Source organism: Mesoplodon mirus, assembly GCF_964341445.2.
Source record: "Mesoplodon mirus genome assembly, chromosome: 3".
Lineage (NCBI taxonomy): Eukaryota > Metazoa > Chordata > Mammalia > Artiodactyla > Ziphiidae > Mesoplodon > Mesoplodon mirus.
Genome location: NC_138978.1, coordinates 157,850,672 through 157,868,796, shown reverse-complemented (window position 1 = coordinate 157,868,796; position 18,125 = coordinate 157,850,672). Strand labels below are relative to the sequence as shown.

Genomic DNA, 18,125 nt, shown 5'->3' with positions numbered 1-18,125 from the left:
AATACTTAGTATAAGAAAATGAGAATTAATACTTTACCGCTAGAGGGAGAAACATGGTCTTCCATTTCCTTCTTTTTATTTCTTGTTTCCATTTTTTGTTTTTATGTTATTTTTTTATTTTTATTTTTATTTTTTCACGGTACGCGGGCCTCTCACTGTTGTGGCCTCTCCTGTTGCGGAGCGCAGGCTCCGGACGCGCAGGCTCAGCGGCCATGGCTCATGGGCCCAGCCGCTCCGCGGCATGTGGGATCTTCCCGGACCGGGGCACAAACCCGTGTCCCCTGCATCGGCAGGCAGACTCTCAACCATTGCGCCACCAGGGAAGCCCTGTTTTTATGTTATTTTTATGAGTCAGTGTTATTTCTAACAACTGACATAGTCTGGTTACTAATGCTTTTTCATCAACTGCTATGCTGTTAGTTTAAACAGTATTATTTGAATTTAGTCACAAAATCTTTATTAGGATTGTTTTTTATGTGTTTGATAGTCTATATCAGTTGTCCACTTGGATTGGTTGCACATTTTTGTGGAAAATCTTTAAGCTTTATCTGCAGCTTAAAAGGTAAGGAGTGTAAAGGTATTTCACATTTCTACCTACCTTTTGAAAAATCTATATCATTGTAACTCAAAATGTGAACTATAATTTCATGTTAGAATGCTAATGGTTGTTGATTAACTGATGATGTAAATATTAATATAAGCAAACAAAAATCTTTTAATAATTTGATATTTGATATCAATTGATAATCGATATTTGTTGAAATAAGCTCATGGTTTTATAACTGTAATTGATAAATAAAACCCCCAAAAGGTTGTAAACATTTTAATAAGCTTATTATACAATAAGGTATCTCTCACAGTATGAATATGTGCTGGGAGAAAAGTTCAACGTATTGTTTTTTCTTAAATCATTCATTCCCCCTCCTTTGTTTTTATTTTATTTTTTAGGATTTTGGCACCCAATAGTGATTATCAAGATGTTGAGACCCTCTATAACTTCCTAATCAAGTATGAGGTAGGAGAAATATTTTTAAATGTTTATCATATTTCCATTATAATCAAGCTTTAATATAAACAAACATAGGTGTTCTAAAATATAATCAAATGCTATTTAATTGATATTTGCTTTAAATTCTTGAATGCCACAGAAGTTTGCCAGTGATAGTCAGGTTTTTTTTGTTTTTTTTTTTTCATTCTCTAAGTAAAAACATACAGTAGAGACCTATAATAATACACTTTCTCCAACACAGAATTGTTTCTCATCAGGGGTGCTGTTGGCATTTTGGACAGGTCATTTCTTCATTGTGTGGAACATTGCAGGATGCTTTAACATCTCTGCTCCTCAGATACTAAATGCCAGTAGCTCCCCCAGTCAGTGTGACAAGCAAAAATACCTTCCCACCGCACCCCACTCACATACCCAGATGGCCCCTAGGGAGGAAGAACCACCTCCGGTTGAGAACTACTGATTACTGAAAAAGAAAGCTATAATTTAGTTTCCTCCATAGCAGCAGCATAGACCCTGGAATTAAAGTTCTCGTGAGGCTCCAGTGTATTTTGTAAATTAATCTGCATGTTTTTCTTATCCTTGTTGATCCAAGGAAAGTATTCTGTTGATCTTAAGTTTTTGTTTGCCTAAAGTTCTTTACTCATGTGCCCATATATTCTTTCTTTTTAAGTGTGTGTGTGTTTAATTTTTAAAATACTCTAAATAAAGGAATATGACATATTTTCATGTGTCACTTTTCTTATGGAGTCAAACTTCTTTAAATATATTTCTTCACTTTTATTCCTGGTTAGCTCTTTATTTAACTTTTTTATGCCACATCTTACATTAAGAACCTAGTGACTAAGAACAGAGACCCTGAAGTCAAACTACTCATGTTCAAATGTTGGTTCTGCCGCCTATTAACTGTATGATCTTAGATGAGTTATTTAATTCTCTTTGCCTCAGTTGCCTCATCTGTAAAATGGGAATAACATAAGTAGATAAACTACAGCTATTCTTTAAAGACTAAATAACTTAATATATATAAAGTGCTCCACACAGTGCCAAGCACAGAGTAAGTGTTCAATAAGTGTTACTTATTTTATTTAAGGAAAGAGTGGTTGTTTACATGTACTTTTTTAAAGTTACATGTACTTTTTAAATCATCTCTTTTGAGATGATTCAGTGAAATAATTATTTCTTTATACTTTCTGAATTTCAAATTCAATAAAAATATATTTGTGGAAACAATGGGGACAATTTTAAAATCACATATCCTGGAAAAATCTGATATATAGGTCCTCTTTGGATTTAGTGCTTTCTGTTGCTGAGAGCCTTAGGAGAAAATACCCAACTTGCTATTTATAAGAATATGTGGATCTGAGTCCCAGATTTTGAAAGTATTTCTCTTAGCACAACTTCCTCCCCAATACCAGTTACTACATTGGATATATTTGTCTCACATCATAAACAGTGATACAACCATTTAAAATTTTTAAGATGTTTGGCTATTTTTATACTTAACCTTTGCCTTCTGATCTTGATTTTTTAAGAATTAAAAATAATATAGTCATTTCTGCTATTTGGCACTCACTGTAAATAGTACAGCTAAGAATTAACGACACCAATTCCATAATCCATTTACAATCACAACTCTAATGTTTACTGATGGGGAGGCATCTTTTAGCTCTTTGTTTTCTGGGAGTTATTAAATGATATTTAATAATGTAATTTAAAATGTCCCAATATGAGTAATTTAGAATGTCTTGTATCAAAATTAATGAATAGAATAAAATGGTATATTTCAGGCTAGAACCTGTGATGTATGTCATGAATTTGTGTTTCAGTTTTCCTTTATTAGTAGTAGATTAACTGCCTACTTTATAAGTCATCTGCTGTAACCTGGAGCCACATCACACTTACACTCCAGCCACGTTCTGGGATAAGTGTCTAAATATACGTGGATGATTGTTTTTTAAAGTAAAGATAAATCTAGATACTTTTTGCTAAAAATCTACTAATGGCTTCAAAAACTATTTTGTATTCATATTATATCAGGTTCAAAATCAGTTCTTCAGCTGATTTTTCTTAGCAGTTGATAGAGAATAGATTATTCCATTCATCTTCTGATCAAAGATCTGCAGTGTTGATTGTTGAAATTTGCTGGCCTAAGTTTGGATACATTATAGGTCCTAGGATGTTGGGGCAATAGTGAAAATATCAAAGGCCCTTGAGACCAGGGCAGAACATGTAAAGAAATAGGAATTGGACTGGTCGATAAGTTAACTCTAAATGTATATTTTAGAACATTTTTGGAAGATTCTTTTAATAAAAATTATAAAGCACTTAAAAAATAAATCATCAATTATATACCAATTTCATAAATCATTAAATATAGTAAATATTATGTATAATTAAATAACATTAAATTGTATATAAATATATAATCCTAATTTTAAGTGAAAATTTAGGGTTATATACATTTCAAATGTTATATTTAAAAACTATGTGTTTTTAACCTTCAGTGAATGGAACATTTTCTATACAAATACGGTGACCTTATGAAAATACTGAGGAAGCTCATAGAACTTTTGCAAATAAGCAAAACCCTAAAATCTATAGAAGACTTTCATGATATAAATCTTTAAAGTAGTGTTAATTAAATCTGGGTAGGAGCATTTTTCCTCATCAAAAAACTGCTTATGGCTAATAATAGCTTGAGTATTTTTAAAAGTAAATTGAATAGAAGATAGTCTCAGTTTCCCTTCACTAATACAGAATTTCTAAAAACTTAGACACTAAATTATATCTTGAGTAATCTGATAAAAAGAATTTCCTTCTACAAATTTCCAGATTCTACCTTTCAACTTAAGTAGAATACTGTCTAAATCAGTGGTAAGTCGCAAGAAATACAGGATTCCTTCAGTGTGTTCTCCACATGTGTGCCACAACAAGTTTTTGTATGATGAAGGACTTTTATATTTATAGTGTTGTAAATTGTCTCTGAATTATAATATTTATAAACTTAAACATATTAGTTTAAATACTTAGACCTCAGTAGTCTGAAAAACACATTTCTTTAGAAAATGTCTATAAATCAGGCTTTTTCCTAAACAGGTAGATCTTCCCACACAGTTTATAACCTTAGTGTTTAAATGAAAGTTATTCAGTAATAACTTTCAGAAGTGTCAATCATAGTATTCAAATGTTGTTAGAGTTGAATATTTAACTTTTTCTTTCAGCTTGCATTATTTCTATTGTTCATGAAATAAACAAGAGCTGACTGATTCTGCTTACAGTAGTCTACCTATGGAACCCCAAATCTACTCTAGTCCTTTAAGTACAGCTGTTAAAAAAAATTTTTTTAACAATTTATTTACTTTTCCCAGAAAATAAATATTGAATAAGTACATTAGGGCTAGGCTAATTGATGCATGAATCTGTTGATAAGAGCCAGTAGTGGTAGAATTTAGTGTTTCATGTACTACACATTTTTTTCTGTCCGTTTGATGTATAAAATGATCATCTGCTTTGTTGAGATTCCCACTAACCCCAGGACCATCTCACTTCTTCTGGTTCTCTGAACAGATTAAGTTGTAACAATAGGACTAATATTTTTACACATAGTTCAGTGTTAGTATTATGGTCACTGATCTTCTAATTGTTATTATTTAGTCCTTTTTATGCAAAAACTAGAAACTTGACATTCTGCTTCCTCAGAATATGGGCCATTCTAATTGTGTTCTCTCCACTCATTTGACTTAATATGCATTTTAAATAGCTATATCTTGGTTCTTTTCAGGCAAATAAAAATGTCAGATTTACTGCCCAGGAACTTTATGATTGTGTTTCACAGGCTGAGTATCGGTAAGTCATATCTGTGTGTGGATATATAAGTGTAATACGCTTTTACCATGTATAGCACTACTTGGTGGTGGTGCTGAAGGGTTCTTTTTACGTCTTCACTAAACTATGATTTTTTTTAACCTTTCTAAATATGAAATATACATACGTAAGAGCTGTGTGTGTGTGTAGGTATGCACATAGCAAGTTTAAGTTTTAAAGTGGTTCTCAAGCTTTGGGGCATCAAGGTTCTTTTATTTTTTTTTATTTTTTATTTATTTATTTTTTTAAAAATTTTATTTATTTATTTATTTATTTATGGCTGTGTTGGCTCTTCGTTTCTATGCGAGGGCTTTCTCTAGTTGCGGCAAGTGGGGACCACTCCTCATCGCGGTGCGTGGGCCTCTCACTATCACGGCCTCTCGTTGCAGAGCACAGGCTCCAGATGCGCAGGCTCAGTAATTGTGGTTCACGGGACTAGTTGCTCCGCAGCATGTGGGATCTTCCCAGACCAGGGCTCGAACCCGTGTCCCCTGCATTGGCAGGCGGATTCTCAACCACTGTGCCACCAGGGAAGCCCTATATTTTTAAAAAATACTGAAGACCCCTAAGAGCTTTTGTTTATGTGGGTCTTATCTATCTATATTTACTGTATTAGAAATTAGAATTGAGAAATTTAAAAATATTCATTTAAAAATAACAGCTAATTACATGTTATGATAAGTAACATAATTATGAAAATAATTTTTCCCAAACACAAAATATTACTTACAAGCATGGCATTGTAAGAGATTTTTGCAAATCTCTTAATGTCTGACTTAATAGAAGACAGGTAGATTCTCATAGCTTCTTTTGCATTTAGTCTTAACAATCCCATGTTACATATCTATGGAAAACTGTTGTACACTCTAATAAGGACGAGAATTCAAAAGGCAAATCACATCTTAGTCTTACGGACATAGCTTTGACCTCACAGACCCTTTGATAGAGTCTACATTCCCCAGTCTATGTTTTGAAGAACAGCTGGTATAAAGAATACTCATATGCCTGCCATTCAGTTGATAAAATAGACCTTTACCCACCCTTATTTGTATCCTCCCTCCCATTTTCTCCTTAGTGAGGACATGTGTGTGTGTGTGTGTGTGTGTGTGTGTGTGTGTGTATGTATATATGGTTTCTTTCATAGCATTCATTTGTAATAAGAAGGGGGAAGTAGTATAAATCTGATTCTGGTATGCACAGGGTATAGGTGTAAAGCCCTTCAATCCTGGGCCAAGGCAGACAAATTCATGAGGATTAAATACCCATTTAACTCTTCCAGGGTTGCCCTCCAGTCCCATACCCCCCTGCCCCCAACCCCCAACCCATATTGGTTTTTTAAAATAATTTTATTGAAGTACAGTTGATTTACAGTGTTGTGTTAATTTCTGCTGTACAGCAGAGTGACTCAGTTATACATATATATTTATATTCTTTTTCATATTCTTTTCCATTATGGTTTATCACAGGATATCAAATATAGTTCTCTGTGCTATATGGTAGGACCTTGTTGTTTATCCATTCTAAATGTAATAGTTTGCATCTGCTAACCCCCAATTCCCAATCCTTCCCTCCCCCACCCTGCCTCCCCCTTGGCAAACACAAGTCTGTTCTCTGTATCTGTGAGTCTGTTTTTGTTTCAAAGATATGTTCGTTTGTGTCATATTTTAGATTCCACATGTAAGTGATATCATACTGTATTTGTCTTTCTGACTTACTTCACTTAAAAGGTCCATCCCTGTTGCTGCAAATGGCATTATTTCATTCTTTTTTATGGCTGAGTAATATTCCATTGTGTGTGTGTGTATGTCTGTGTATGTGTGTACCACATCTTTCTCCATTCATCTGTCAGTGGACATTTAGGTTGTATCCATGTCTTGGCTATTGTAAATAGTACTGCTGTGAACACAGGGGTGCATGTATCTTTTCAAATTATAGCTTTGTCTGGGTGTATGCCCAGGAGTGGGATTGCTGGATCATATGGCAACTCTTATTTTTAGTTTTTTGAAGAACCTCCATACTGTTTTCCACGGTGGCTGCACCAATTTACATTCCCACCAACAGTGTAAAAGGGTTCCCTTTTCTCCACACCCATTTCCATTCTGACTGGTATGAGATGGTACCTCATTGTACTTTTGATTTGCATTTCTCTAATAATTGGGGATGATGAGCATCTTTTCATGTGCCTACTGGCCATCTGTATGTCTTCTTTGGAGAAATGTCTGTTTAGGTCTTCTGCCCATTTTTCGATTGGGTTGTTGGTTTTTGTTGTTGTTGAGTTGTATGAGCTGTTTGTATACTTTGGAAAATAAGCTGTTGCCAGTTGCATCATTTGCCAATATTTTCTCCCATTCTGTAGGTTGTCTTTTCATTTTGTTTATGGTTTCCTTTGCTGTGCAAAAGCTTATAAGTTTGATTAGGTCCCATTTGTTTATATTTGCTTTTATTTCTGTTGCCTTGGGAGACTGACCAAAGAAAACATTGCTACGATTTATGTCAGAGAATGTTTTGCATATGTTCTCTTCTAGGAGTTTTATGGTGTCTTGTCTTATATTTAAGTCTTTAAGCCATTTTGAGTTTATTTTTGTGTATGGTGTGAGGGTGTGTTCTAGCTTCATTGGTTTACATGCGGCTGTCCAACTTTCCCAACCCCACTTGCTGAAGAGACTGTCTTTGCCCCACTGTATATTCTTGCCTCCTTTGTAGAAGATTAATTGTATAAAGAAGTATTTAGGGTTCTTATCAAAATACTAGCTTTACCAATATTTTTCTTATCTTTTTCCCATCACACCATTCTGCCCTTTAGCTCATGTTAAAGGAGGGGAAGGGGGCTGGTGGATGGGGAAGAAAGACAGCCAAATAACAAACAAAAATTACATACAATAATGGTGGTCATATATTCTACAAGTGATAGCCATTTTCAAATTTTCCATCAGCCTCCATCTTTAAAGGGACCCTCTCAGATGATATGAATGGGGAATCAAGGCTTATTTTGTTTTTATTTTTTGAACTTTTGAACTTTATTTAATTTATTTTTTTATACAGCAGGTTCTTATTTGTTATCTATTTTATACATATTAGTGTATACATGTCAATCCCAATCTCCCAATTCATCCTGCCACCACCACGACCCCCTCAACTTTCCCCGTTTCGTGTCCATACGTTTGTTCCCTACATCTGTGTCTCCATTTCTGCCCTGCAAATCAGTTCATCTGTACCATTTTTCTAGGTTTCACATATATGTGTTAATATACAATATTTGTTTTTCTCTTTCTGACTTACTTCACTCTGTATGACAGTCTCTAGATCCATCCACGTCTCTACAAATGACCCAATTTCGTTCCTTCTTATGGCTGAGTAATATTCAATTGTATATATGTACCACATCTTCTTTATCCATTCGTCTGTCGATGGGCATTTAGGTTGCTTCCATGACCTGGCTATTGTAAATAGTGCTGCAATGAACACTGAGGTACATGTTTTTTTGGTTTTTTTTTTGCGGTATGCGGGCCTCTCACTGCTGTGGCCTCTCCCGTTGCGGAGCACAGGCTCCGGACGCGCAGGCTCAGCGGCCATGGCTCAAGGGCCCAGCTGCTCCGCGGCATGTGGGATCTTCCCAGACCGGGGCATGAACCTGCATCCCCTGCATCGGCAGGCGGACTCTCAACCACTGCGCCACCAGGGAAGCCCACATGTGTATTTTTGAATTATGGTTTTCTCTGGGTATATGCCCAGTAGTGGGATTGCTGGGTACTATGGTAATTCTATTTTTGTTTTTTTAAGGAACCTCCATACTGTTTCCATAGTGGCTGTATCCATTTACATTCCCACCAACAGTGCAAGAGGGTTCCCTTTTCTCCACACCCTCTCCAGCATTTGTTGTTTGTAGGTTTTCTGATGATGCCCATTCTAACTGGTGTGAGGTGATACCTCATTGTAGTTTTGATTTGCATTTCTCTAATAATTAGTGATGTTGAGCAGCTTTTCATGTGCTTCTTGGCCTTCTGTATGTCTTCTTTGGAGAAATATCTATTTAGGTCTTCTGCCCATTTTTGGAGTGGTTGTTTGTTTTTTTAATATGGAGCTGCAGGAGCTGTTTATATATTTTGGAGATTAATCCTTTGTCCATTGATTCATTTGCAAATATTTTCTCCCATTCTGAGGGTTGTCTTTTTGTCTTGTTTGTAGTTTCCTTTGTTTTGCAAATGCTTTTAAGTTTCATTAGGTACCATTTGTTTATACTTCTATTACTCTAGGAGGTGGATCAAAAGAGATCTTGCTGTGATTTATGTCAAAGAGTGTTCTTCCTATATTTTCCTCTAAGTGTTTTATAGTGTCCGGTCTTACATTTAGGTCTTTAATCCATTTGGAGTTTATTTTTGTGTATGGTGTTAGGGAGTGTTCTAATTTCATTCTTTTACATGTAGCTGTCCAGTTTTCGCAGCACCACTTATTGAAGAGACTGTCTTTTCTCCATTGTATATCCTTTCCTCCTTTGTCATAGATTAGTTGACCATAGGTGCATGGGTTCCTCTCTAGGCTTTCTCTCCTGTTCCATTGATCTGTATTTCTGTTTTTGTGCCAGTACCATATCGTCTTGATTACTGTAGCTTTGTAGTATAGTCTGAAGTCAGGGAGTCTTGATTCCTCCACCTCCGTTTTCTTCCCACAAGACTGCTTTGTCTATTCAGGGTCTTTTGTATCTCCATACAGATTTTAAGATTTTTTGTTACAGTTCTGTAAAAAAATGCCACTGGTAATTTGATAGGGATTGCATTGAATCTGTAGATTGCTTTGAGTAGTAGAGTCATTTTCACAATATTGATTCTTCCAATCCAAGAACATGGTATATCTCTCCATCTGTTTGTGTCATCTTGATTTCTTTCGTCAGTGTCTTATAGTTTTCTGAGTACCGGTCTTTTACCTCCTTAGATAGGTTTATTCCTAGGTATTTTATTATTTTTGTTGCAGTGGTGAATGGGATTGTTTCCTTAATTTCTCTTTCTGATCTTTTGTTGTTAGTGTATAGGAATGCGAGAGGTTTCTGTGTATTAATTTAGTATCCTGCAACGTTACCATATTCATCGATTAGCTCTAGTAGTTTTCTGGTGGCATCTTTAGGATTCTCTATGTATAGTATCATGTCATCTGCAAACAATGCCAGTTTTACTTCTTCTTTTCCAATTTATATTCCTTTTATTTCTTTTACTTCTCTGATTGCAGTGGCTAGGACTTCCAAAACTATGTTGAATAATAGTGGCTAGAGCGGACATCCCTTTCCTGTTCCTGATATTAGAGGAAATCCTTTCTGTTTTTCACCATTGAGAATGATGTTTGCTGTGGGTTTGTCATATATGACCTTTATTATGTTGAGTTAGGTTCCCTCTACGCCCACTTTCTGGAGAGTTTTTGTCATAAGTGGGTGTTGAATTTTGTCAAAAGCTTTTTCTGCATCTATTGAGATGATCATATAGTTTTTCTTCTTCAGTTTGTTAATATGGTGTATCACATTGATTGATTTGCATATATTGAAGAATCCTTGCATCCCTGGGATAAATCCCACTTGATCATGGTGTATGATCCTTTCAATGTGTTGTTGGATTTTGTTTGCTAGTATTTTGTTGAGGATTTTGCATCTATATTCATCAGTGACATTGTTCTGTAATTCTCTTTTTTAATAGTATCCTTATCTGGTTTTGGTATCAGGGTGATGGTGGCCTCATAGAATGAGTTTGGGAGTGTTCCTTCCTCTGCAATTTTTTGGAAGAGTTTGAGAAGGATGGGTGTTAGCTCTTCTCTTAATGTTTGATAGAATTCACCTGTGAAGCCATCTGGTCCTAGACTTTTGTTCGTTGAAAGATTTTTAATCACAGTTTCAATTTCATTACTTGAGATTGGTCTGTTCATATTTTCTGTTTCTTCCTGTTTCAGTCTTGGAAGGTTATACCTTTTTAAGAATTTGTCCATTTCTTCCAGATTGTCCATTTTATTGACATAGAGTTGCTTGTAGTAGTCTCTTATGATGCTTTGTATTTCTGCGGTGTTTGTTTTAACTTCTCCTTTTTCATTTCTAATTTTATTGATTTGAGTCCTCTCACTCTTTTTCTTGATGAGTCTGGCTAAAGGTTTATCAATTTTGTTTACCTTCTCAAAGAATCGGCTCTTAGTTTTATTGATCTTTGCTATTGTTTTCTTTGTTTCTATTTCATTTATTTCTGCTCTGATTTTTATGATTTCTTTCCTTTTTCTAACTTTGGGTTTTGTTTGTTCTTCTTTCACTAGTTCCTTTGGGTGTATGGATAGATTTTTTTTTTGAGATTTCTCTTGTTTCTTGAGGTAAGCTTGTATTGCTACAATCTTCCCTCTTAGAACTGCTTTTGCTGCATCCCATAGGTTTTGGATCGTCATGTTTTCGTTGTCTTTTTTCTCTAGGTATTTTTTGGTTTCCTCTTTGATTTCTTCAGTGATCTCTTGGTTATTTAGTAACGTATTGTTTAACCTCTATGTGTTTGTGTTTTTTACATTTTTTTCCCTGTAATTGATTTCTAATCTCATAGCGTTGTGGTCAGAAAAGATGCTTGATATGATTTCTGTTTTCTTAAATTTACCAAGGCTTGATTTGTGACCCAAGATGTGATCTATCCTGGAGGATGTTCCATGTGCACTTGAGAAGAAAGTGTAATCTTCTGTTTTTGGATGGAATGTCCTATAAATATCAATTAAATCTATCTGGTCTATTATGTCATTTAAAGCTTGTGTTTCTTTATTAATTTTCTGTCTGGATGATCTCTGTCCATTGGAGTAAGGGAGGTGTTAACGTCCCCCACTATTATTGTGTTACTGTCAATTTCCTCTTTTATAGCTGTTAGCAGTTGCCTTATGTATTGAGTTGCTTCTATGTTGGGTGCATATATATTTATAACTGTTATATCTTCTTCTTGGATTGATCTCTTGATCATTATGTAGTGTCCTTCCTTGTCTCTTGTAACATTCTTTATTTTTAAGTCTATTTTATCTGATATGAGTATTGCTACTCCAGCTTTCTTTTGATTTCCACTTGCATGTAATATCTTTTTCCATCCCCTCACTTTCAGTCTGTTTGTGTCCCTAGGTCTGATGTGGGTCTCTTGTAGACAGCTTATGTATGGGTCTTGTTTTTGTATCCATTCAGTGAGCCTGTGTTTTCTTTTGGTTGGAGCATTTAATCCATTCATGTTTAAGGTAATTATTGATGTGTATGTTCCTGTTACCATTTTCTTAATTGTTATGGGTTTGTGTTTGTTGGTCCTTTTCTTGTCTTGTGTCTCCCCCTTAGAGAATTTCCTTTGGCATTTGTTGTAGAGCTGATTTGGTGGTGCTGAATTCTCTTAACTTTTGCTTGTCTGTAAAGCTTTTGATTTCTCTGTTGAATCTGAATGAGATTCTTGCTGGGTAGAGTAATCTTGGTTGTAGGTTCTTCCCTTTCATCACTTTAAATATATCATGCCACTGCCTTCTGGCTTGTAGAGTTTCTGCTGAGAAATCAGCTGTTAACCTTATAGGAGTTCCCTTGTATGTTATTTGTCGTTTTCTCTTGTTGCTTTCAATAATTTTTCTTTGTCTTTAATTTTTGTCAGTTTGATTACTATGTGTCTCGGCCTGTTTCTCCTTGGGTTTATCCTGCCTGGGACTCTTTCCGCTTCCTGGACTTGGGTGGCTATTTCCTAACCACGTGAGGGACGTTTTCGAATGTAATCTCTTCAAATATTTTCTCAGGTCCTTTCTCTCTCTCTTCTCCTTCTGGGACCCCTATAAATGCGAATGTTGTTGCGCTTAATGTCATCCCAAAGGTCTCTTAGGCTGTCTTCATTTCTTTTCATTGTTTTTTCTTTATTCCATTCCACAGCAGTGAATTCCACCATTCTGTCTTCCAGGTCACTTATCTGTTCTTTTGCCTCAGTTACTCTGCTATTGATTCCTTCTAGTGTAGTTTTCATTTCCGTTATTGTATTGTTCATCTCTGATTGTTCTTTAATTCTTCTACGTTTCTGTTAAACATTTCTTGCATCTTCTCGATCTTTGCCTCCATTCTTTTTCCGAGGTCCTGGATCATCTTCATTATCATTATTCTGAATTCTTTTTCTGGAAGGTTGCTATCTCCACTTCATTTAGTTGTTTTTCTGGGGTTTTAGCTTGTTACTTCATCTGGTACAAAGTTCTCTGCCTTTCCATTTTGTCTGTCTTTCTGCGAATGTGGTTTTCCTTCCACAGGCTGCAGAATTGTTCTTCTTGCTTCTGCTGTCTGCCCTCTTCGTATTGTTCCTTAATTCAACACTGAGATTCATCCATGTTGGGGCATGGAGCAATAGTCAGTTTACACTCAGTTCTATTATAACGTGACATGTGTTCCTAAGTATCACTGTTATGCAGATTGCATACTGCATACTGAACTATGCAAATTCATGCAATAAAAGCCACAGGTCTCAGAAAAGGTGGAGTTGGGGTACATCACTCAAAAACTTAAAAAGAGGGCTTCCCTGGTGGCACAGTGGTTGAGAGTCCGCCTGCCGATGCAGGGGACATGGGTTCGTGCCCCCGTCCAGGAAGATCCCACATGCCGCGGAGCAGCTGGGCCCGTGAGCCATGGCTGCTGGGCCTGCGTGTCCGGAGCCTGTGCTCTGCAACGGGAGAGGCCACAACAGTGAGAGGCCTGCGTACTGAAAAAAAAAAAAAAAACAAACAACTTAATAAGGGACATTGAAAAAAAGACAGGAACCTAATCTAAATAGTATCACAGTATTACACATGTTAAATGGTTAAAAAATACCTAAGTCATAAAATAAATCTAACACTTTACCTTTAAAAGAAGGTGAAGTTTGCTTATGGATGTGATCATAGGAAAGGTTGTAGCCTGTGGATTAGTGTGATGGGGTAGAATCTGAAATTGGATATAAGGGTGTAGCACCAGATATGAATAGTTGTGGCTCATAACAGGAGTAAAGCTGAGGTAACTGGTACATATTTGAAGTACATGCATGTGTGTATTGTGTGTATTCCTAAGCAGTTTGGTTCAGCTGCGGTGCAGTTTTCTCTGTTGATCTAGCATTTTTCACTGTTGAAATCCTGTTTAAGAAAATACGAAATTTTTGTTGTGCTCAGATTGTTCCTTAATGTATCAATGGTGTTGCAACAAATTCTTGTGTTCTAAACAAGAGCTGTAACAGAACTGATGGTATTTTCACTGCTATGTAATGTGCCACTGTATCACTAAACCACAGTTTATTTGTCATTTGTAATTTGCAGATACATTTGTGTAGCTATAAAATTGTATGAGCAGACATGGTGACAAAGTTAATTATCAAGGTGCTTCTACTGGTAAAACTCTAGATTGATAAATATATTTGATAATATCAAGACACTAGGATTGTTACTAGGCAGCATAACTATGAAAATTCACTCACTCACTAGATTAAAATAAGTTTTCTCAGAAAATCTGAAGCCAGTGGGGCATGCATTATCTGTTGTAGCTGGGGGTGAAAATGGTTTTTTACCCTGATATTCAGACTCTCAATTAATCAGTTGTACTCTTATTTATATATCTTTACAAATAATCCACATTTAAAGGGATTTGTATCAAAATGAGATTTGTATCAAAAATATAATGTCTTCCAAGCTTAGTGATACTTTTGAAGGTGTAGAAAGCTCACCATATATAACTTGGAGGGCAGAGTCCCTTGCAGGATGGTTTCAATCAAATGTCTAAAATTATTTTGACTTCAGCTTACTGTTTAAATACTTTGGAGGTTTTGATTTTTTGTTTGTTTGTTTTTTGCAGGGGGGGAGGGGTGCAAGGGTCAAGCTTGAATGTTCAAAGTTAAAGTGGTGTACCCATTTTTTCTCTTCTTTGTTTTCCTTCCACTTACTATTCCAGGGATTTGAATTATGATTAATTAATAAGCTCCCTCTTATGTCCTAAAAGTGTGAGTTTTAAGAGAAATCAAATACCTCTAATATCTTGAATGGATTGGAAAATGGGGATTGCTGTTCAGTGGGCTTTTGGTTATTAGCTTTTAGATTTGTTACTCTGTTGTTTGTTTTCAAATTATTTGCCATATTTTCAGTGAATGTTCCCTCCCATATTAGCCTCTGGTGTACTCCACAGCTCACGTAAGCTGCCAGAAGACAGAGGTTCTTTTTGTTTCAGTAGTTTATACTAGACACAGAGCCAAACACAATAGATACTAGGTAGCAGAGTTTCCCTGTGACTCAGAGGTGAAAATAGAAGAATGATTTAACTTGGCAAAGACAGTTACTTAGATTGTCTGAATTTGCTAATCTTTTTTTTGATTTGTAAAGTGTTCCTTGTGAAGGAAGAGGCTATTGATGTGCCCAACACCATATTTATTGCAATAGGGAGGAAATTAAGTAGCTCAAGAACAGAAAACTATTTTTTAGGTTCTGATAAAGCAAGTAATTAAGGTTTCAGATTGAAAGTAGTAGCTTTGATCAAAAGTTGAATTCCATGACACAGTAGAACCTTGGTGTTTATATGTATAAATCAGTGTTTTCTGTCTTCTGCAGTTTGTAGGTTCTTTGTTATAGCTTTTGCTCTTGCCAGTGGGGTCTGAGCACTGCTTACCCTGAGCAGATGAGGTGTTTGCTCAGAAAATCCAGAATGGTAAATTATAACAAGATTGTCAAACAAATATCTTGTGTGATATCTTCTACATATATGAGAAATAAGTTAGGAACAGTATTTAATTCACTTTGTTTGACAGAATGTTCTGGCATGTTTGCAAGACAAGTCTCTAAGGTCATTTTTTCTATGTGAAATGCACATTACTTTGTGACATCAGCTCCATAAAGTACCTGGCGTATCCAGATGATATGCCGCCTGAGGCATGTGTATCAGGAGCAGCTTTGTTTTCCTTCCAGCAGGTGCTTTCAGGGATTACTGCTTTCTGACTCCAGGAATTGGCTCCATGGTAGTATCTTCTAGATTACATTAGAGCTGTGGTTCCTGGACCCGAGTGTCAGCACCACCTGGGAACTTGCAAGGAATGCAAACTCTAAGGCTCCAGCCCAGACCTTCTGAATCAGAAACTGTTTATATACTGTTTTTATATGCACTACACTGTATTCCATTTTTCCTTTATTTGAGATGCACATTGCAAATGTATAGAAACATTGAGAGAGTTGTAAAACAGATATCCATTGTAGACTTTTTTCTTGTACCTAAAAAGGATTTTGGAAAAACTGCATCAAATATTGGAGTTAGGGCACTTAAATTCAATACTGCCATGCCACTTTGACAAAACTAGCTAAGGAAATGAGTCAGATAACCACTGGAATTATTTTTTAATTGATCTGATCAAATTTCCAGTTATTTTGACCCATCTGAGATTTGGTCAAATTAAGTTTGATACTCATAATAGGACAATTTAGAAAGACAGTGGCAGTTCTCTAGAAGTTTCATGAGCAATATAGAATTGCAGAACTAGAAGCAACCTCTAGTCTCGAGCTTTGTTCCAGAAAGGATTAGGAGTTGGGATTGTTCAGTTTGGAAAAGAGAAATAGGGTCACTATAAGGGACATAAAATATTTGTACTATTGGAAGAAATAAGGATAACAACTTTTTGTTTTGTTTTAATTTAGGCAGACAGGTCAGATAGGTATTTTTTTAAGGCCCAATGTAAAGGAAGAACTTTCTAGCAATTAAGAGATATCAAAATATGTAATGACCTTTCTCTCAGTTGTAAATATCTCATCACCAAGAGGTGAAAGCCAAGGTGAGATGATTCATTGGGGATGCCACAAAATGGTAGACAGAAGTGTTAATATTCTGCCATATCTAATATTCTGCCATTCTACATATAATCCACAGGGAAAAGGAACTCAAGAATTCCTATCTTCATAGTCTAGTATAGACCCAACACATGTGATGAAAAACACCTGGTACTTTCCTCAGCCAGCAATGACAACTTGATGCAGGAAACAAAATCTGTAGGTGATAATCCATTGTTAGAATGCTGACTCCCACAAATAAAACCAAATGCCATTAGGATGAAGAGAGGGGATAGGGCTCTCCTCTTAACTCTGAGAGGAGGAAATCAGAGGAGAAGAAAAAGAAAAGACATCGAAATAGATTAAAAGTCTAGTTACTAAAGGAATTTTCTTCCACATGTGGAATAAGTAACCAAGAACAGGAATAGGGGCCTGCCCTTTTTATTTCATTTTCAAGTTTATAAGAAGACATTTTACATCTCTCCAATTTTGGACCTCTTAGGGTCTTCGGAAAATTATTTTCTGAGCAGTTGTAAAGAACTGGCAACGACATAACACTGATTTTAAGCACTCCAAATACAGGAAACAGGACTAGAGTAACACAAAGCCAAAAGTCAGGTTTTATCCAGCCCCAGGGAAGCCACACGTCTTCAGGCAGTGAGGCTGCTCAAAATACAGTGTATTTACTTGGCTGCAGCTCCTAGCTCTCATCCTAGTCCTTGAGCTCTTGATTGACTTCTTTTTTCTTCGTACCCTACGTCAAGGGATCCGTGAGGGTGGAGGGGCAGAGGAGGGGCAGTGTGCAAAGGTAGCTGGAAGTCCTCCCCGACACTCTGGACATGGTTCAGAGCAATCTTAGAAGCCAAAGAAGTCATAACAGTGTAATTTTCATAACTGCCATTTCTTGAACACCTTATATACCAGATGCTGTACTGGGTACTGCGTATTCTTCGTGAACTTATGTAGACCATCTCTCAGTAGATTTAAATAGGTTTCCATGAGATTTGAACTCTATAGACACCATGTATAATGGATTGGTGCTCTAACCAGTAACCTGAAGACCTCACAGCTGGTAGGCCTCCTGTCAGCTTTTGAGAGTCCAGCCAGGCTTCATCTTAGATAAACTTGTGAGTAGTCATGGCAAATATCAGGCCTTTACTCCCTGCTTCCCCACCTCTGGTTTAGAGTAATTATCTAGTATTCACTTGTTAATGGCTAGGTTACCTATCTTGACAATTCTCTTTAAGAGTTGAAGCTCTGTCAACTTCCTATCCCCTCACCAGTGTCTGTTCCTGTCTGGAGGTGCACCCTCTTAGTATCCTCCAGTTTACCTGTTCTCTAATTCCCAAGCCAAATAAAACAAAAATATGTGATCTGCTCCACAGCATTCTTGTTGACAGCGGGTCTGCCATGGGAACCTTTATTCCTGAATTAAGAAATTGCACCAAAATCATCTCCATGTTGACTGTCTGTGAACCCGTGCTGCTAAGTG

The 18,125-nt window shown here is 36.3% G+C and overlaps 1 protein-coding gene across 3 annotated transcripts in view; it reads left to right on the top strand.

The window, feature by feature from the left end:
* The window catches only part of SWT1 (SWT1 RNA endoribonuclease homolog), a 98,980-nt gene that overhangs the window by 73,308 nt on the left and 7,547 nt on the right, over positions 1 to 18,125 (top strand). For all 3 annotated transcript variants that reach the window (XM_082616269.1, XM_082616267.1, XM_082616268.1), the window contains exons 17-18: positions 949 to 1,015; positions 4,791 to 4,855. In XM_082616269.1, the coding sequence (XP_082472395.1) occupies positions 949 to 1,015; positions 4,791 to 4,855 (132 nt within the window). The remainder of the gene's footprint in view (positions 1 to 948; positions 1,016 to 4,790; positions 4,856 to 18,125) is intronic.